General features: G+C 39.5%; 1 protein-coding gene across 3 annotated transcripts in view; it reads right to left on the bottom strand.

Annotated features, from left to right (window-relative positions):
- Nucleotides 1-7,018: 7,018 nt before the first annotated feature.
- The window catches only part of nfatc4.S (nuclear factor of activated T cells 4 S homeolog), a 39,894-nt gene continuing 25,289 nt past the window's right edge, over nt 7,019-21,623 (bottom strand). For all 3 annotated transcript variants that reach the window (XM_018243950.2, XM_018243951.2, XM_041580204.1), the window contains exons 4-10: nt 16,194-16,393; nt 14,738-14,910; nt 13,351-13,491; nt 12,983-13,038; nt 12,490-12,616; nt 9,575-10,741; nt 7,019-7,970 (exon numbers count right to left, since the gene is read on the bottom strand). In XM_018243950.2, coding sequence (XP_018099439.1) covers nt 7,912-7,970; nt 9,575-10,741; nt 12,490-12,616; nt 12,983-13,038; nt 13,351-13,491; nt 14,738-14,910; nt 16,194-16,393 — 1,923 coding nt within the window. In that variant the 3' untranslated portion in view covers nt 7,019-7,911. The remainder of the gene's footprint in view (nt 7,971-9,574; nt 10,742-12,489; nt 12,617-12,982; nt 13,039-13,350; nt 13,492-14,737; nt 14,911-16,193; nt 16,394-21,623) is intronic.

Here is a 21,623-nt window from a genome sequence, read left to right as displayed (position 1 = left end):
AAGGACACACATCTAATAAACAAAGATGAATTGGACTTTATACATGTTAAATCACCAATTATCCCTACTTTTTATACGATACCAAAGATTCATAAAAATCCCACTTCCCCACCAGGGCATCCCATAGTATCAGGGATTGGCAGTCTCTCAGAACCCTATAGCATCTATGTGGACAAAATATTTCAACCTTTTGTCACATGCTTACCATCATTTGTGCAAGACACTATGGACACACTCCGACACCTGGAAGGAATTACCCTTCAGGACGACCACTTTTTGGCATGTCTTGATGTCGAGTCCCTATATACTAGCATCATACATGAGGTCAGGTTAAAAGCAGTGAAAGACACTTTAAATCAAAGAGGCCAACAGTTCAGCAAACATGATCTTTTCGTTCTTGAACTTTTGGAATTCATCCTGAAACACAATTTTTTCACCTTTAACGGCAAGTACTACCATCAAATTAGGGGCACTGCCATGGGCAGTACCTGCGCGTCCACATATGCAAATCTATACTTGGGATGGTGGGAACGCGTATTTGTTTTCATCGATGGCTTCAGTGAATATACACAATATATCTCTCTATGGCTTCACTATATTGAATACATAGTCATACTCTGGACTGGACCATTACCAAAGTTCAAAGAATTTGCCAAAAAATTGAATACCAATGACATTAACCTGCGAGTGACTTCTGAAATAAATCATGACACTGTTAATTTTCTAGACATTCATATCTTTCGAGATAAGAACAACAATCTGCAAACCTCGGTTTATTGAAAAACTATAGCCACGAATAATTTGTTACATGCAGGTAGCCAACACCCCAATAATTTGATTAAGGGGATACCTACTGGTCAATATCTCCGTGTTAGGAGATTATGCAGTACCCTGCCTGATTTCAAAAGTGAAGCCAAAAACTATATCATAGGCTCAAACAAATGGGTTATAGTCACAATTGTCTTAAAAAAGCCTACAAAAGGGCTCTGCAATGTGATCGCAACCAGCTATTAATTCCTAGGAAGCATACTGGATCAAAAACATCAACTAACACTAACAAACATCTGATTAGACTCATCTGGGACTATAGCTCACAACACAAAGAAATAGTCAATATTCTTCAGAAACATTGGCACATCCTAAGACAGGACTCAGAACTCAAAGAAGTCATTGGCGAAAGCCCACAGATCACCTACAGACGCAGTAATATTCTGCATGATAGATTAATACATAGTCACTGCACGAATCTGACTAAAAAGACTTGGCTCTCACATAACATCAAGGGATGCTACAGATGTGGGAATTGTGTGGCGTGCCCATTTGTTTCTAAAAGAACTACTTTCCTCGGCCGACTAGACATCAAGGAATATTCCATTAAACATTTCATTAACTGTAAGACCACAGGCATTATATACGTCATGGAATGTATATGTGGCAAGAGATACGTTGGTAAAACAAAGAGAGAATTTAAGAGACGCATCATGGAACATGTGGGCGATGTCCGTAACAAAAGAAATACTTCTATTGCCAATCACATAAATGAACACCACTTTGGTGATTGTAGTATCATGAAATTCATTGCAGTAGACCATATCAAACCCACCACAAGAATAGGTGACATTGATAGAAAACTTTTACAACGTGAAGCAGAATGGATATACTGGCTCAACAGTAAAACACCAGCGGGTTTAAATGAAGGGTTCATGTTCAGCCCCTTCTTATGATACATAAAGTTCCTCCTTAATTCATTTCACTTGAATACATTATGCAATTCTAATAAATTTCATGTACAGGGGCGCTCCACCAATGAGGCGAGTTGAGACACTCGCCTCAGGCGGCAGCGCCCCCCTGGTTACCAGGGGCGGCAAAAATACCACTCCTGGTAACTAAGAGCCGAATTTCCGGTTTTCAACCCGGAAATTCGGCTCTTCTAGTGCAGAGAGCGCAATTGCGCTCTCTGCACTAGCGTCGTGCAGCGCCCCGACCCCTCCTGCGCAGAAAATGTGAGCGCCGTGAGGAGGGGTCGGGGCGGCAACGGAAGGCCGCCTCAGGTGGCATATAGGCGCGGATCGGCGCTGTTCATGTAATAGGGTTCTAAGATATTTGGATAAGTTCTTATCCTTACCACATAATTGGCAATCTTAGCCAAACTATTCCTATTGTTCTAAGTTTTTTACATCAAGGTGTGGCCTAATAACATCCTGTTACGCCCTCCAATGTATATACTTGCGGATGTTAAAACTGTCCAATTGTGTCAAAATATAGATGAAATATATTTCAAGCTAGTGCAGAGAGTGCTATAGTGCTCATTGCACTAGCGAAACACTAGCAATGCAGCCCCCCTTGGCAGCACTTCCCTAGGGTGCAAAGGTAGAGGGGGCGCTAGGCATGTACCTGCGTGTGTGCGTGTCCTCTGCGCCTGCTCACTTGCGCCTCCTCTGCATATGAGAGTCCCCTGCATATGAGCACTTCCGCGCACTCGCGTATCCTCTGCGCATGTGCAAACAGTGGGGGTGGCGTAGCTGGCCAGGTTGTCTAGGGCACCTGACCGATTTGGCCCGGCACTGCTGGGGAGAAAGTGGAAAGAATGTTGATGAATGTGAGATTTTCTACTTGGACTAGTGTTGTTAGTGGAGTACATCTGAGGTCCTTTGCTTTTTAACTTGTTCATACATGACCTTGAGGACTGTCATTGTAAACACTATATCTCTTTTTGCTGGTTGCTTAATTCTGCAATTTTGGACAGAGATTTGTAAAACTGGGCGGCAAATTGGTAAATGAGGTTTAATGTAGTAAGGGGTGGAAGTTAAAAAGAGTTAATGTGAGTGTGAGTAATGGTTTTTCATGTTATTACATATGTTGGGTTTAGAAAAAAATTTGTGTATTTTCATCCACTAGATGGTGGTAGCGCTAAGGTTATTTTAGTTTAAGTGTAGTACAAACACCGCCCACTAAAGTTGAATAGAGTGTAAAGGGTATTTAAGAGGATGATGCACCCAAGGGAGGGCTCTTACAGCACAACAGTTACATGTAGAAAGGGTCTCTCTTAGTAAGCAGCACTAGGTGCTCCAGTTAATGAGGACAGCTAGCATGGGTGGCCACAGTGAGGGTTGAAGTGGCAGCATAGGACCAGCGAGGACAGCCTGAGGCACGGAAATTCCTATCCGGTGTAGGGCAAAGGGGTGTCGGAGGAACACTGGATTGTTAGGACTGGAAGGTGAAGGTATGAGTGGTCCATGTGAAGTTGGGGGAATATGACAGTGCTGTCGGATATTTGGAAGCCGTCCAGAGCAAATGCTTGCTTGTCTCAGCTTGGATGTGATAATTAATGGAATCATGGAAAAGTTGAGTTTGCACCAATTACACATGCCACTTTCAAGCAAGTCAAAAAATAAGCTACAATCAGTTAAAATCTAATAATGGATGAATATTACACTGTGTATTTATTTTGTTTTACATTCCCTCACATGTATGTACAGTTAAAGGGGTGGTTCACCTTTGAGTTAACGTTTATTATGTTATAGAATGGGCAGTTGCAAGGAACATTTCAATTGGTTTTCATTATTTCTTTTTACAGTTTTTTTAATTATTTTTCTTTTTCTTCTGACTTGTTCCAGCTTTCAAATAGGGGTCACTGACCCCATCTAAAAAAGAAATGCTCTGTAAGGCTACTTTTTTTATATCTTTCTACTCAGATCCTCTCCTATGCATATTCCAGTCTCTTATTCAAATCAGTGCATGGTTGCTAGGGTAATTTGGACCCTAACAACCAAATTGCTGACACTGCAAACTGGAGAGCTGCTGAATAAAAAGCTAAATAATGCAAAAACCACAGATAATAAAAAAATGAAAACCAATTGCAAATTGTCTCAGAACATCACTCTCTACATCATACTTAAAGTTAAGCAAGTTAAGGTGAGCAATCCCTTTAAGCCACACACTTTCATATCAAAGGTATCTTGCCATGTATAGTACAGTAGCTTTATACAAAAAATAAACGTTTTTGTCTTTGGAGAGAATTAAGTTAAGTCTCTTTATGCAGATTTGCCTGACAAAGGCAGAAAAATAACTTTTCTGCAAAAGACCCCATGCTTATCTGCATTTTGGGTTTTTGTGCCAGGGAATAATTTGTCAACAATTTATGGGATTTAGATCTCATACAGGTCAACGAAACATGCAGTAAATTTTATTTGCTGGTCATACATAGTCTAATTTTAGCAACATAATTGGCTCCTCCAGCTCTAGTCAGCAGTTTACTGGACTGTATGGGGGAAAAACCACCAGCCTGTCCAATCTCTATCTTGTCAAATATCAGGCAGATATCTAGAGTTTTCTCCGAAGTGGTCTGCATATCATTCAGTCATTGACCTGGAGTCCACATTATAAGATCAGCCTTATATTTGGCCCAACACATGGGATCATTTGGCAATGTGTGGTAAGCCAAAAGTTAGTGACAGTCTCCCTCTGAAAATCGTGCGATCGGCAATACACGCAGAGATATTATCGGCAGCCGACAGAAATCTTTTAACCTGTCCAATCAACCAAACGACCGAAATCCGCCGGACGAAAAATGTCGGGACCCTCCACACACAGCTCTGAAAATCGTACGAATCCTTGATTCGTACAATCAGATCTTTGCGTCTATGGCCAGCTTTAGTCTTCCCCAAGTTTTCATTATTTCTGTTATTAAGATTAAATAAATATTATCATGGAAAGAACATACCTCAAAATGAATCATTCTGCAACATATTTCATGTTTAGGAGAACTAAAGCCTAACTAAAGAAGTAGGCTAGAAATGTTGTACATTATGTTTTGTGCTTCTGTACCAGCCCAAGGCAATCACATTCCTTTAGCAGGGAAGATCTGTGTCTCCAAAGATGCCACTGTAGCTCCCCATCTTCTTTTCTGCTGATTCACTGCACATGCTCTGTGCTGCTGTCACTTACTGAGCTTAGGGATTGACTCAAAATATACAATACACATATAAATGCCACAATATAAGGCTGATTAGTAAGTAATACCAATAATTACTACATGGCAGCACAGAAACCACTGCAATTAGCATGAGAATTTAATAATCATTCTTGTAGCATCAGTTTATATTACAGGCCAACTTAATTTTTCTTTATAATTTGTGACAACCCCTAAGATTACCGTAGCTTCTCAACAGCTGCTCAGAGCCCACTGACCCCCTGTGACAAGTTTGAAGTCCTGGATCAATACTACTATTGACTTGAGAAGCTGAAACTTTAGGCTTGTGCAATAAGTTAAGTATATAAAATATGGCATTTTTAGCCATATTAATTTTAGGGTTTAGTTCTCCTTAAAACAGCATTTAGCAAGCATAATCACATTTCCAAGTTCTTGGGACTCTATAGATCTTTATCATACTTTCTAAACGTAATAAAAAAATATAGCAAATAGAACTAAATTGAAAATAGTATAAAATCTTATACCTGTCAACCAATCCCACTCCCTGTTTGTGAAATTGTCATGAGTCAGTTTGTGCTAGTTAATTCAATAATAACTACAGTGGAAAAGGGGTATGGTTGCACCATAAATCCTATATATATATATATTGTGAAAGCTGCAGTCCCTTAGAGCTGAGTGCCTAGGGTCCAAACCTTGAAAAAGGCCCCAAGCAGGTGCCGAAACGTTGGTGTCATTTATGGAATAAAGCACTGATCTCTTTCTTATGTTTTCATGTTGATTCACTTAGATTTGTTTATACTGCATTGCAATAATGTATAAATGGCAGGTCTTTTAAATTTGTAAAGCATTTAATACCTTGCAGTGATCTTCAAATGTAGTTGGTCATATAAATCCTTACTTCAGAGAGGATTTGTCCTTGTTTTAAAGGCCCAGACTAGGTATGTACTGGAAGTAGGTGAACCCTCCCTCTGCTGGATAGCCTGGTGCGCAATGTAGGAGGAAACGGCCCCTCCAATAATTCAGTAGAAATAGGAAACACTGGCACTCTAGGCAAAAAACTGCAGGGTTACCCCTTGCTGTTAATTAGTGCAAACGTGGGAGGGTTCACCTACTTCCAGTACATACCTACTTTCCTATTTCTACCAGACTAGGTATGTAACATGTTGAGCATATAATGGAATAGAGAGGAATGTCCCATTTCTCTAGAAAAAAATAAAATTTCCCCAGCTGAACTGCCAACTGGGAGGGTGGTGTTGAGGGGTCCCTCACCATCACCAGCATTGGTGATGGTGATGACATGCAATGGAGTATGTGACATCAAAGTGCCAACGCAGCCTGTGTGGGTGGGGAGGCACTAAAGTATTGGGCTTAAAGTGACACCAGAAGAAAATGCAGTCCTGTTTCTCCTTACACTAGCCAGAGTCTGCAGCAGGAGGACAAGTAACCAGGACGGGATGGAGGGAACAAGGTGGCTGAGCTATTTAGCCTTGGACAGCAAAATGGTCTGGTCTTGGATATATTGTTATTGGGAAGGGCACAGTCCTGAAATCTCAGACTTCTTTCTATAGCAGTATAAAATGATATGTGGTTTAAGAAAGAAGGGTGAACATTGTTGAAATTTTAATAAGCATTTATAAAATATGTCCTTAATTAAATATGTTAGGTTTATCATTCGTTTATTTTTCATTAAGAATCAGTAAAGTATGGCAGCATAGCTTGTTGACATTCCTTCTCTGCAGAGAGTGTTGGTGGGCTCCAGAAGAAAATCAGTTTAGTACCTCTAAAATTTTAGGAACATCATTGTTTCATAATTATATTGTGAACTTGCTCATCACTTAGAACCCTAACGGGTCCCCTTTCATCCTGGATTTACTTCTCCTGTGTTACAACCCTGCACCTCTCCATCTTTGTGTGCATTCTCTTTTGAGAAATTTCTTATAGCTGCCATTAGGTATGGTAATGCTGACACAGATAGCAAAACATCATCAATAAAAGCGACAGATGTTGCTGTTTCCAGGATTCTTCACCAGAGACAGTGTATGGCATGTATCACAGACTGGCCACAAGCAGGGAGAGAAGACTATATCTTACCATCTTTTTAATCAATCCATTGCAAAATATAGACATACAAAAGGCCAAACTGGCATATATAAAAATACAAATAATACACACACACATATATATATATATATAAATATACATAATAATCCACATTTGGTGAACATGTGCTTCTCTGTACATCCGTAGAACTGGATAGACATCCGTACAACTGGATTCTGATTAATGACAATGGGACTTGAAGTTCTACGACTGCCTAAGCTGCTGCATAAATCATTTATTGCATATTCCTTTCTATTGCAGAAATTATACTGCTGTCAAAATCATTCCCATGTATTCATAATGGTTCAGAGCTATCCCAGCTCTGTATTAACTAAAAGAGAATCCTCATGCACAGGAGGAGCTATATCAAAGAACTGTTATGGTAACAGACCCAGCAATAGGCATAAATGTAAAACAGATGTATATAGTTGCATTGGTTTATGCTTCAAGAATCAGTTGCCCACAAAGTCAGTACACTCAAAGAATGAGGTCTTCCGACTAGTTTGTGAATGGGTACAGGTTAAGTGAAAGATGCAGAAGACCAAATCTTTGCATATTCATGAATATATGGAGCACTCTCATGTCCCTTCCAACAATGTTCTGCTGTAAAGAAACAGAATATTTTGGAGCAAAAATGTGAATACTGCAAACTCATGCGAAATGCAAAAGTTATACTGCTTTTAAATATGCTACAGCAGAATATTAAGCATTAGGGGCATGGAAGAATTAATAGACAATTCAAAAAGAATATAGAAGGTTTTCCTGCCAAGGGTAGATTTATTTTCTGGAAAGGTTGATGACGGTAAACAGTCCTTCCTTTGACTGAGTAGCTTGAGAAGGCCAAGACCATTTGGGGTATTGTTTGGTGCCACCGTGCATTATTCCTCTTGATGCGGCTCTGGAAAACTGTGCAGATCTTCGCCTATAAACTCACTCACTGAAAGAGAGAGTGAAAGACAGGAGATTAAAAACCTCTGTGCCAATATAACAGTGCTGTTATCCCAAGTAGGCTCTTTGTCAGCAGGAAACTGATTTAGTTATTAATAGTTCAAAGTAGTTTTGTCTAGATCAGGAAAACAAAATCTCTCTAATTTACAGGCAGCCCAGAAACCAAGGTATTTATAAAGAGCAACAACATGTATTTGATTCTGTATTTTAAGCAAATGTATAGGATCTGTTATTCAAAGCTTATTCTACAAAGTTCCAAAATACATGAATGCCATTTCCCTACTTAAGCAAGCAATTCTAACAAATTTACCTTGTACTTGATGGGAACTAAATTGTATACATTCATTTTGGTTACAAAACTTTCCAATTGGGTTTAAATGCTTAAATGTTTATGTAGTAGCCTAAAGGAATAGTGATCCAAATTACAGTCTCTTTATCCCCCCCACTCATTCCACATAATAGATGTATGTTGTTTGGTGACATCTAGCTATTGTTAAGATTTATCTATACTGCTGCTATTGCAACTTACAGAGTGTAAGGTAACCCAGTTATTAGGATTAAGTTACAACTGCACCACAGTTGCACAAAATTGGATGCAGCTGTTGTTCAACTTGAATCTAACATGCTCCTTGAACTTTTGTAAAGTTAAGCTTGGCACTTTTGAGTCTGTCCTGTCTCCTGTTCTGAATTGCACACAAATATACTGACAGAAGGAAACCCCGAAGCTACTGCCACTTTCAGTCTGGTGGTAATTCAAAGATATCTAATGCGGCCTGCAAAGTGGCCTGCAAAGTGCAAAGTGGGCTTGAACCTAAAGAATCACGTATAGACGTAATTTTTAAGCAGAGCATCAATAACTACCACATTCAGGCTGTGCCCATTAACATATTGGATGCAATTGGCCATCACAGTTCTCCCTAAAAGTGCCTTAGCCCTCAAAGGCTTAAACAGCTGAGAACGCTATATGCTAAATTGCACCAGTGCAGTTGCCCGTAATGGGGCTATTTGCTCATTCTTTATGCCATAGATAGATGCAGCATGACACCCCCTCTTGCACTGATTTTTCCCTTTTTGCTTGTTCAAGAATTCTTCTGTCCAGGAATCAGTCTTCTGCTGTCTTCAGCCTGGATGCTACGTGCTGATGACTATATTATGTGTTATAACAGACCTCAGAGAACATTGCTGACCTGGGCTTTTAATTAAGTGAATAGTTATTTTATTAACTCTATTATAGTGCAGAAAATCAATTATCTATCTGTGATAGTATTAACATAATATCTAGCAGGTATTTGCTTAAGTTATAGCATGTATAATCTTTGTATGAATATGTCTGCGTTGTATAAATAAAGGATAATAATTAGTGATGGGCGAATTTATTCGCCAGACGCGAATTCGCGGCGAATTTGCGCGATTCGCCGCCAGCGAATAAATTCGCGAAACTCCCGCGAAAATTCGCGGAAAAAATTCGCTGGCGTCAAAAAAATTTTTTTCGGAAAACGTGCGCCGGCGTCAAAAACGGGCGCCGGCGTCAAAAACGAGACGCCGGCGCCGTTTCGCGAATTCGCCCATCACTAATAATAATTATAAACGTACCTTCTTCCAGTGTGATCCCCTGGATAGGTATGGGATGAAATGTTCTTTCAAACTCTTGCCCATCCTCTTTTGCCTTGTCTTTTTCTGTGCTGTTTGTTGACTTTGGGTAATCTTTGGAAAGCTGGTTGAAACAGGCATCACCCTCTTTCTTGTTTGGAGATAAGGCATGAGTACCATCTCGATTCAGCTCTGAACTTTGATTAGGATTGATGGATATAGAAGGGGATGAAGGGGATGAGAAGGGAGAAGGATGTGAAGAGGGACAGAGGGAAGTGAGTGAAGAAGCTCGACAAGAGGATAAGTTATGGAAAGTAGGAGCAAATGCTTGGGGTGGAGATGCCTCTTCTGACGGGGGCAAACCTGGAGATGCAGCTGCAAATACTGTCTGAACTACTGCTCTGCCTTTCTGTACCTGTAAATTTAAGTGATTGGTTTGGTGATCTGGGATAGAGTTTGAAGGAAACTGTTGGACTGGAGTGCACTGATCTACTCTGCTCACTATTGGAATAGTAGAAGACTCAACAGTTTGTGTTGGGCCCAACCTCTCCCCATCACCCAAAGTGGTATAAGACGGAGGGGCACAGGCTGTAAAGGGTTGATAAGTGGATGAGAAAGGATGGGCAGTGGTATCAAATTCTAAGGCTGGAAGGTTTGGAGAGGCTGAGTAATCTTCCTGTGACACAGCAAGTCTTTCATTCAATTTGCTGGGTTGAGTTAAGTGGGGTAACAAAGGACCCCCAAATGTAGAGCCACATGCAGAATGGGATGAACAGGGTTGTGGAGACCAAGGAACAGGACTGGGAGGGAGAGCAGGATTGGAGTTAGAGTGGAAAGGCAATGACAGTGACACATCACACCCATTCTCAGGATATGATGGAGGACATTTAAAATCTGTAGGTACCGGAGGATCAAAATAGCATCCCATGAAAGAGCTGCTGCCAACTGCACAGTCTGAGTCACCTGGATAAAAATGCTCTGAATGTGGAGATGTGTAATATGGTGAGACCTCCATAGGGGTATCCCCCAAGTTAGATTGCAATGGAGGCAAAAAGGAAGTGCTAAGTTCCATCTGCCCTGAATCTACTGAAAGGTGACATGAATTAGTCAGAGAGGAAGAGGGGAACCTGTGTAGAGCTAATTCCGGCAATGTCTCTGCCTTAAAAATAACTGAAAGCATTTAAGGAAAAGAGTAAAAGGGGGATGAATATGACAGAGGGAAAAGTTTTAGAAGACAAAAATTAATAATGTGATCACAAAAATATACAAATAAAGATACAGGTTATGTGCAGTACTGTGTGAGATCAATACTGTGTTTTTGAGCATATGTGAAAATGTAAACCAATGCAGCAACCAGGAGCTACCAGGGATCATTTAATTCAGCATCATCTTTTAGTTCAGTTAGAAAAGGGAAAACAAATGGTTACAACACTGCTGAGCCAATTTGCACCAATAATAATAATTGACCGGTTACTATTGTTTAATGCAACTCTAACTAGATTTGCAAAGAAAATGAGCCCTACTGATTATGACAAGCTCGGTTTATGTTTGGTTTACATCCCTTTGTTATGAATAAAAGTAGAGAGCATGCACTGTTTTGTATTATGTTCCATGTGTTCCATAGTTTATATAGTTATTCCATAAATATATATATAGTTATTCCATCAAATTCAGTTATTCCCCCAGGTCATTCATTTTTACATGATGTCTGATTCAGAGGAAGGCAGAATGACCATCACTAGATCACCATAATAATAGGAGGTATTATTAGTAACTCTGTATTTTCTCACTTTGTAATGAGGCACCCAACCCTTTCTCTAATAAACAGTTTAGTGTACCCGCACTTTAGGAAAGTTATTTCACAGCTGAACGGTCCTCCCCCCCCCACACCCCATATTTTGCACATCATTTACATGCACAAGTTACGGAGCATCAGGAGCCACAGTCTACATAATGGCCCTGTCCTTGCCAGATTTCTGATCCAGCTCCAGTGCACAGACCAGCAACCCAGACCAAGGGGCCACTAAATTCGAGTGAAGGATTCGAAGTAAAAAAACTTCGAATTTCGAAGTATTTTTTGGGCTACTTCGACCATCGAATGGGCTACTTCGACCTTCAACTACGACTTCGAATCGAAGGATTCGAAGTAAAAATCGTTTGACTATTCGACCATTCGATAGTCGAAGTACTGTCTCTTTAAAAAAAATTCGACCCCCTAGTTCGGCAGATAAAAGCTACCAAAGTCAATGTTAGCCTATGGGGAAGGTCCCCATAGGCTTGCCTAAGTTTTTTTCATCGAAGGATATTCCTAAGATCGTTGGATTTAAATCCTTCGAATCGTTCGATCGAAGGAATAATCCTTCGATCGTACAATCGCAGAATTTGCGCTAAATCCTTCGACTTCGATATTCGAACTCGAAGGATTTCAATTCCTAGTCGAATACCCTCGATATTCGACCCATAGTGAATCAGCCCCTAAATGACCCCTTGTATGTGAAGAATATAAAAAACGAAGCAATAAGGAAATGTGTATACGATTTAAGGTATCGTATGGTAAATAGATTTTACAGCTCTACTTGAAGGAAAATAAATCATAAAATGCACAATCAGTGATAGATAATCTGCTATAATGTATGGGTTACTGGGAATTCATTAGCACCCTTCTATATTTTGTGGCATTACTGCACTAATATCAGTTGAAAGCAATGCGTAAAGTTGCTTATTATTCCACCCATAAACTAGGTTGCACTGTGGTACAGGCATTTGAAGCAGTATATGCGTCTTGGGGCAGTTTCCTACTTGGCTTTTAGTGAAGGGAACATGTGTGCTCTTAACTGTTTGTCAACATTTCAGTTCTTGATTAAAATCTTGGTGGGACCCACTCTGATTAGGTATAGCAAAAGACACTTTGTACTCACTGGGTAAGTATCGAAAACTCTGCATGGGACTCCTCTTCCTGCGCCCATTAGAGATGTAAAAATAGACTTGCAAAGGTCGTGTTATCTCCTTATTACAGTATTCCGGAACTTGCACGGACAACAAGGACTGTAAATAAACACATTAGAGTATACCAGTTATTATATTATAGCTATTTTTTCCCTGCATGTTAAATAAAGAACGGTGCTAATATCCTATTGCAAGAGGGTTAGTGGCACCCTGTCCACTGAGCTAAAAGCAGCCAACAGGAAACAAACAAGCATTTCTGTAACTGCCAAGCAAATGACAAAACAAATTAAAGGCATTTCGTTTTAAAATGGTAGAGAATCAGCTAAAGTATATTATATATGGTGGTTTATTTTGCTCTATAGTAGGAATGCAAGCACACTTTTTTTTCTATAGATCCCCTTGAACCAAAACAGTGTCCCTAGTAATTGTTAAACCAGCAAAGGTGCTACACAGATGTACATTTACCTCATTGCTCTTTAGTCTGTTAACCTTTGCTTCTTCTTCCCATTGTAACTTTCCATCTATTGACAGTAAAGGAAAAACATAATCACACATAATCTGCATCTAAAAGTTCATGCATATCTTTTTTTGTCTTTCATACAATTTGGAGGCGACGCTGGGTCTAAGAACCATTGGACCTTTGCAATCAGATGTGTAAAAAATATATATTTTTGCTATAATGTTTTATATTTCTGCCCAGGGACAAAATGTACGGTATCACCCAGATACACAGGCATAAACAATTAGGTGGCCAGTTAAAAACTAAATTCTGTTCTAAAATTATTATGTTATTAGCCAAACTATGTCACTTATACTGTAGCATAGTAACTTACCTGGACCTTTTTCTAGGAAGTTAACCTTAGAGTCAGAAAGAAAGTTGGAGCCACAGATCAACAGTTCTTCCCGGCCATTCACTGAGCATGCACTAAGACTGTAGTTCTCCACCTGGGGGAGCTCCTGGGCTGAGCGCTGGGCTGAGAATGAGAGAAAAACTGCATGAACACAAGGGCACATTATTTACATTTACTATACAGTGCCCCAGTTAGGCAGTACAGAGACAGACAAATTACCCAGGACTCAGTTCTGTATAAAATTAAACCAAAGTACTACAATAGAGGGCACACATATACAAATAAATTTAGATATATACAAAATGCTATAAAAGGTGCAAACAGCCCAAAAGTACCCCCCATACAGAGTATTTACATATTGTGGGCACACTCAAATACATTTAAAACACAAGGTGGTATCACAAAGAAAAATGACTTTATATAAAGGCAATACACAGTATATCGAACAAAGAAATGGTTTGTCATAAACATATGTGCATAAATGGATCAATTCAATCCTATTAGATAACAATACATACCACCCAAATGTGTATCCAAGGCAGAAAAAGCAACAAGAAGCAGATACATTTGGCAATGTATCATCGTAATAGTCTTTGTCAAGGGGAATTCTGATGTGCAAAAGGATTATCAAAGGTATAAATACCCTATTAGATTGAATGCCAAACCTCTGTATTCAGTTGTGCATTATACTTCCGGGTCACGTCCACCTAGTGATGTTAGTGAACATGTCGTCACAAACCCGTAAGTATAATGTGCCTTTGCTAAAGAATCAGTTATTCCCATTTACTCTTTAAAGGAGAAGAACTAGGCCAGAAATGTTGTACATTATGTTTTGGACTTCTGTACCAGCCTAAGGCAACCACAGCCCTTAAGCAGCAAAGATCTGTGTCTCTAAAGTTGCCCCAATAACTCCCATCTTCTGCTATTAGTTACTGAGCTCAGGGACTGACTTGAAATATACAGTACACATACACTATAAATGTCACAATAGAAGGCTGATTAGTAATTAATACAGATAATTACTATATGGCAGCACAGAAATCAGAGCAACTAATACCAGAATTTAATCAGCCTTGTAGCATCAGCTTATACTACAATCTCATTTTCTGCTTGATAATTTGCAATGACCCCTAAGCTCAGCTGCTTAGAGCCCACTGAGCATGTGAGTGTCGCCAGACACTTTCCAAGATGGTGACCCCTGCGACAAGTTTAAAGTTCTGGATCATTGCTGCTATATTAATTTTAAGGGTTTAGTTCTCCTTTAATGCCCAGTAAATCCTGTTCTGTACAATCAAAAGCATATTTGTCTGCAGGCATAATGGAGCTTTAACGCTGACAACACAGAATATGCCCTCCAAGGTTTACTTACAGCATTCTATAGGTATGGAGGCCACCTGCAATGAAATTCCTTTGCCAGCTCCTTGTGGAACATGTACCCGAAACACAAGTTTGACCCGGGTGTTCTTCCGACCGATGTCTGTTTCCCCTTTTCTAAGCTCAATGTCAGAATTTCGAAGCTTCAGGATACCAGCACAGTCTATACTGAATCAACAACACACAATTATCCATCCTTTGTCCTAATAACGTTTATTACCAAATTAATGCTATACACATATCTTCCCAAAATTATCATATATATGCTGTCTATACTTTTGAGAAATTTCTAAGGGCTAATGGAGGCATGCATTGCTCAAAAATTTTTCCTGTGCGCAAATGTAATTTTTAGAGCCTGCCACTGCATTTATAAAATCCGCCAATTTTTTACATTTATTACATTTTCCCCATTAAACTGAAAATGAAGGAAAAAATGTTACACCTATCTCTCTTATATCATAGTTTTTTATGCCTGAAGGATGAGCATGCACATTTTCAGTTATTCTAGTCCATAATAATTTTTTGCAGAAGGAGAAAGGCTAACATTAAGTTGTGGGATATACTTAGCAGGTTGCACTGTATTTGCCACTAACAAATGATGACCCCATTTTACCTAGAACAGTTGATGTGATTAATCTATGAGAATGTTAATCCCCAATGGCTAGAAATACTCCCAGGCCAAACAAGGATTGACTTTACATTCGGGCTGATTCATTAATGCTCGAGCCTAAGAATCCTGATGTCTAATGTGGCTTCCTTATCCTTTTGGTAGTACCCGCATAGTGGGCAAATCAGCAACTAGGTCTGTTATTCATGCAGAAGGGACAAATGCATCTTTTATGCTTTTACAACCAATGGCTGTAGGTCAGTATAAGGTGAAGTTTATTTTTGCAGCAAGGAAAGAGAGGGGGCAGCTAATCATTTAGAAAAGTCTGTTAGTGAAGTGTAAGAGCATACTGGTTTTGTCCTAACTAATCTGTTCTAATGACAATGCTGAAGATTTACACAGGTATTGGATATGTTATCTGGAAACCCGTTATCTGGAACACTACGAATTACAGGAAGGCTGGCTCCCATAAACTGCATTTTATCCAAATAATCCAAATGTTTAAAAATGATATCCTGTTTCTCTGTAATAATAAAACAGTAGCTTGTACTTGATCCAAACTAAGATATAATTAATCCTTATTGGAAGCAGAACCAGCCTATTGGGTTTATTTAATGTTTACATGATTTTCTAGTAGACTTAAAGTGTGAAAATCCAAATTATGGAAAGATCTCTTATTCAGAAAGCCCCAGGACAATCTGGATAACTGGTCTCATACCTATACTGGTTTTCTCTTGTTCCTTTATGACACTGCTCATTGCCAACTACACATGGGCAAACTAAACCTTTTTAGGTCCCACGCAATTGTTCTGCATGAAAATATACAATACAACATCCTGCTTACTTGGCACACATGTTGTTCTCAGGGAGAAGCGACATCTCTAGTACTTTGGTACTTCCCACCAGAGCTTCGTAACTTGGCGTTGCCACCATTTTACCAGTGATTCTGTGAACCTGGTAAAATGCATGGGGTCTGAGGTTGCGTTCATCTGACGTGCCAATAAACATTTGAAGCGTAATTGGTTTCTCGTGATATCCTGAGAGCTGGGGGAACAGTAAGGGAGAGGAGTTAATAACCAGTGTCCAACAGAAAAAAAAGATGAGTTACAAATTTTCCATTAACATCCATAGTTAGAAAAACCATTACATTAATATCCCCTGTCATTAGCTATTACCCAGCTGATAACTAAGTGCAAATATGCTGGCCAGTTGTAACCACAATACAAATGCTCTTCATGTTCACCCTTTCTGCAGAAAAGTGGGATCACAGAAGAAAATAATTGAGAAAGTGAGTAACATACAGCAGAAATGTATACGACACAAAACAAAGAAAATTATTATTTCTCTGTTGATCTTTTACCACAGTTAGACTCTTAGTGCATTCTATTTTGCTCCACTTACAGAGTAAATTATACCATATACAGAATCCTCCTCAACACAGACCTGCCACAATATATGTTAAAGGAGAACTAAAGCTTAGCTAAAGAAATAAGGCAAAAATGTTGTTCCTCATCTTAATGTGTGCTGATTCAATACACATGCTCTGTGCTGCTGTCACCTACTGATCTTAGGGCAACCTCCTTTTCTGCTTGATGTTTTATCATGACTCCTCAGTTAGTTTTTCAACCGCTGCTCTATGCCCATTGAGCATGTGCATCCTGCAGACACTCCCAACAAAATCCAAGATGGGAAACTCCTGTGACAACTTTGAATGCCTAAAAATCATTACTACAATATAGATCCTGAACCTCTACTGCAGTGACTTCTGGGTTAATGCTGACTGTTCATTTTCTAGGATGATTATTGGCCTTTCTGAGGTTAATGACGTCCATTTTCTACTGTGGTTAGTAGTATTTTTGGTTAATGCTGATTCTATGATTACTAGCATATTTGAGGTGCAAATAGCAGTGGTGTTGCTGAAGTACAAATAACTAGCAAAACACAGTCCGTCAGCAATCAAAATGTCACATTTGTACCAACTATGGATCTAAGTAAAAATAACACCATTCCTTATCACAAAACTTTTTCCAGGTTGGTTGCTACTTTTTCCACTTGGACTGAGTTATTGTTAATAACTATGGAATACAAAAATGGCTTTGCTTTAAAGTGGGTGAAGCTTATTATTGTGTGCAGGTCTTATTTTCTTGCCACTAAATGAGGTGTAGATTATATCCCTCCACTTTGTATAACCCAATTCAACCCACTGCTTAGGGATCAGCGGTTACTATACCAACCAGGTGACTAGAGAGAGAAAGGGGGCCAATGGGGCAGAAGGCACCAAAAGTAAGCATGAATGCCAAACCCCCGTGAACGATGTCAATGAGCAGCGCTAGAGAAACCCAGAATCTAGGAGAGAGACACTGTGTACTGATGGAAGTAGAGCGGCCCAGAGTTTGTGGAATGAGAGAGAGGGCTGGTAGCCAAAGTGTTGGTAATGCTACAGTGGGTTGCAAGGAGGGAGACCTGAGGCTGCTAGGAGAGCAGAGGCTTGTTGAATAAAAGTAAGTAAGTAATTGTGCAATAGTTTAAAAAATATGCCAAAATATATTTTGTAGTTAGATAAGGTAGAGTTAAAGTGATAGGATGAGTTAACCTGCTTTTTATTTGCAGCTGACATTGTGCTTTGACTTCATGGGAGGCTGTTGAAGATGTTGTGAACTGATATGATGTGTCAGATAAGAGTAGGGCGTAAATGTTATTTCAATATCATGTAAAAGGAAAAGGAAAATGGTGATTAAGAGAAGAAATTTGAATTGTAGAGATATGATAGATAGGATAAAGCAGTAAGATGATGATAGATGGAGAAAATGTGACACGTAAGTGGATGAGAGATAGTTACAAGGACGTATCTGATTTCCAAAGGGGCAGAGTGAAAGGAGGTCAAATTTATTTTCAAGGGCTGGTTTACCTTTACGTAAACTTGTAGTATGTTATAGAATGGCAAATTCTAAACAGCTTTTCAATTGGTCTTCAGTTTTTGAATAATTTGCTGTCTTCTAACTTTTTCCAGCTTTCAAATGGGGGTCACTGACCCCATATAAAATGACAAAAATGCACTGTAAGGCTACAGTTGTATTGCTATTGCTACTATTAATCATGCATTTATCTATTTAGGCCCTCTGCTATTCATATTCCAGTCTATTATTCAGGGTAATCTGGATTTCAAAAAAATTAAAATTGCAGATTTCAAAAATTGAAATTCAGAGCTGCTAAATAAAAAGCTAAATAACTCAAAAACCACAAATAATACAAAATAAATCACTCTCTACGCCATACTACAAGTTAACTCAAAGGTGAACAACCCCTTTAATTTGAAATGTATATAGTTAGGCAATATTCAAGTTACCCAGCAGGTGGCACCAACCCTAAAGGGTTGGTCTGTAGAGAGTTTCCTACAGGAGTCTATATAAGGGAGTGCAGAAGCCAGGAACTTCCCCTTTGACTTAAGGTCATCAGCAGGCAGTACAGACTTGCACAGAACCAGACCAGGTGGGATGATGTACCTTGTTAGGGCTAGAAACTTAGTGGGATAATTATGTCACCTTACTCTAGGGGGCCTATTTATTAAACGGATACTGTCATGGGGAAAAACATTTTTTTCAAAATGAATCAGTTAATAGAGCTGCTCCAGCAGAATTCTGCACTGAAATCCATTTCTCAAAATAGCAAACAGATTTTTTTTTTATTCAATTTTGAAATCTGACATGGGGCTAGACATGATATCACCCCCTTCCTTTTTCCCCCCAGCAGCCAAACAAAAGAACAATGGGAAGGTAACCAGATAACAGCTCCCTAACACAAGATAACAGCTGCCTGGTAGATCTAAGAACAACACTCAATAGTAAAAACCCATGTCCCACTGAGACACATTCAGTTACATTGAGAAGGAAAAACAGCAGCCTGCCAGAAAGCATTTCTCTTCTTAAGTGCAAGGCACAAGTCACACGACCAGGGGCAGATTTCAAAATTGAATATAAAAAAATCTGTTTGCTCTTTTGAGAAATGGATTTCAGTACAGAATTCTGCTGGAGCGGCACTATTAACTGATTCGTTTTGAAAAATTTTTTTTTCCCTTGACAGTATCTCTTTAAAGTGGACCTGTCACCCAGACACAAAAATCTGTATAATAAAAGTCCTTTTCAAATTAAACATGAAATCCAATTTCTATTTTTTAATAAAGCATTCATAGCTGTTGTAAGCTCATTTAAAAATCTCAGCTGTCAATCAAATATTGTCGCCACTCCTCTATGCCCGTGGCATAGAGGCGGGGCAGACAATTACTTTCCATTCAGCACTTTCTAGATGTCACTGCTCTCCCCACATTCCCCCGTTCTCTTAACCATTTAATTGTGTAGCCAGGGCATGGGGATGGACATCGGGTCTCCCATTCTGGTGCACAAACAAGATTCTGAGATGATACAAGGCTTGTCTTAATAACAGTGTCTACAAAATGGCTGCTGCCTGTTTGCTATCATTTTGAAATCCCAGACTGAAGGATGCAAGATTCAAATAATTGATATAGTGTAATTAAAGTTCATTTTGCTTGACTAATGTGATAAAATAGGAATTTGAATAATTTTTTTGGGTGACGGGTCCCCTTTAAGCCTCAAATTTTGCTGGTAGAGTTTTTAAGTGGGAAAAATTTAACATTTTTAACGTGAAAAAAACCCCTAGAATTCTTCAAGATTTATTATTCTCCAAGCTGCTAAAAATACTAATCTGAAAATACTCCAGTTAAAACTTGTCAAAGTCGTGTAAAAGTCAATGGCAGATGTACTTTTTAAAATTTTTAGATGTTTTTTGCCTTCAAGGAGACATTTTGTGCAAAAAATAAGAATGTACCAGTGCTTTATACTCATTTAGATATAGATAGATATAGTGCTTAAAAAAGTAGTGTTTCAGGCTGATTTATTGAATATTTCTGCAAAAACCCTAATAAACCCTCCCTTCCACTTTCTGCTCCCTGAATTCCCAGGCTGTGCAGGGGAGCCGGCAGCGGAACCAATCAGCAGCTAGCAGGACCTGATAGGGAACTGAAGTCTGTCTGTGCTTGTGTGACTGCAGAGCTGTGATTGGCTGTCCCCCTCCTACTGTGCTTCTGGCAGGGACCGTTAGGACTCGCCCATCCCTCATTTGAAACACAGACAGGGACCAGAGAACATCCATAGGGATGTTCAATAAAGGGGCTATTTTTAAAGATAATAATGTTTAGCACCATGTAAAAGCAACACCATATATTACTCATAATTGCCTACGAAATTAGGGTTTTTTCATTTATCCTATACTGTATGTCTCCTTTCAAGATTTTCAAGGGGTTTGGGTTGATTGGTATAGTTGAACAATTTTGTCGAGACTTTTCCCGCGTGTCCAATTTGGGATGGCAGTTGAATTTTTATTTTTAGAATAATGAGAAAAATTTGAGTTTTAATGAATACCCCCTAGGAGTGAGAGATAGCCAGGTTACCCAGCAAGGACAACCTGATGTCCCAAAGGAATGAGTGTTTTGTGGTAGAGCCCTGGGCCAGTTAAGAAACTGGAGCACTTAGGAATAGGTTACTGGATACCTAGGGAGTTGTACTGGGATGACTTGGGAAACTCATGCACTCATTCTGGACATAACTGAGAAAAAGGGGGAACATATTACTGAGAGAGTAAGGCTAATGGTACTCTGCTGTTGTCATGCTCTAATACTGATGCCCAAGAACAGTGCCAGAATTAGGGGTAGGCAGAAGAGACATGTGCCTAGGGCATACCTCTCAACTATCCCGTTTTTCATGGGACAGTCCCGATTTTGACAGCTCAACCCGCTGTCCCGGGTTTGTTACCAAATTTCCCAACTTTCACTTTGATCTCCTGCATTGAACAGCCAGAAAAAGATACAAAGTTTCTAACTTAATTGGCTTTTGACAGAGAGCCCAGAATATGCAGCAGTTGCACTTAAGATACTTTTGAAACAATCTAAGATAAGCAGGTCTCTTGGGGAAACTGGCTTGCAGCTTATAGGGCAATTCACCTTCATTAACAAAACTGTAATAGCTGAAAAAAACACAGAAATGCTAGGGTGCAATGGTGGTGGTGGAGGAGAAACATACTGTACCTCTTTTGTCACCTACCCCAAGTCCAGGGCCTTGTCCCAACTACCTCTGACTCTCATTCCCACCGCTAGTTAAGGTGCACATGTGAGCGCACAGGGGGTGGCCAGAGGGCTCAATGACCCAGACAACCTGTATTACATTATTAGAGCAGCACAATTTATTTGTTAGTCACTAATCAC

Source organism: Xenopus laevis, chromosome 1S, assembly GCF_017654675.1.
Source record: "Xenopus laevis strain J_2021 chromosome 1S, Xenopus_laevis_v10.1, whole genome shotgun sequence".
NCBI lineage: Eukaryota > Metazoa > Chordata > Amphibia > Anura > Pipidae > Xenopus > Xenopus laevis.
This window is presented reverse-complemented; position numbering and strand designations above follow the sequence as displayed.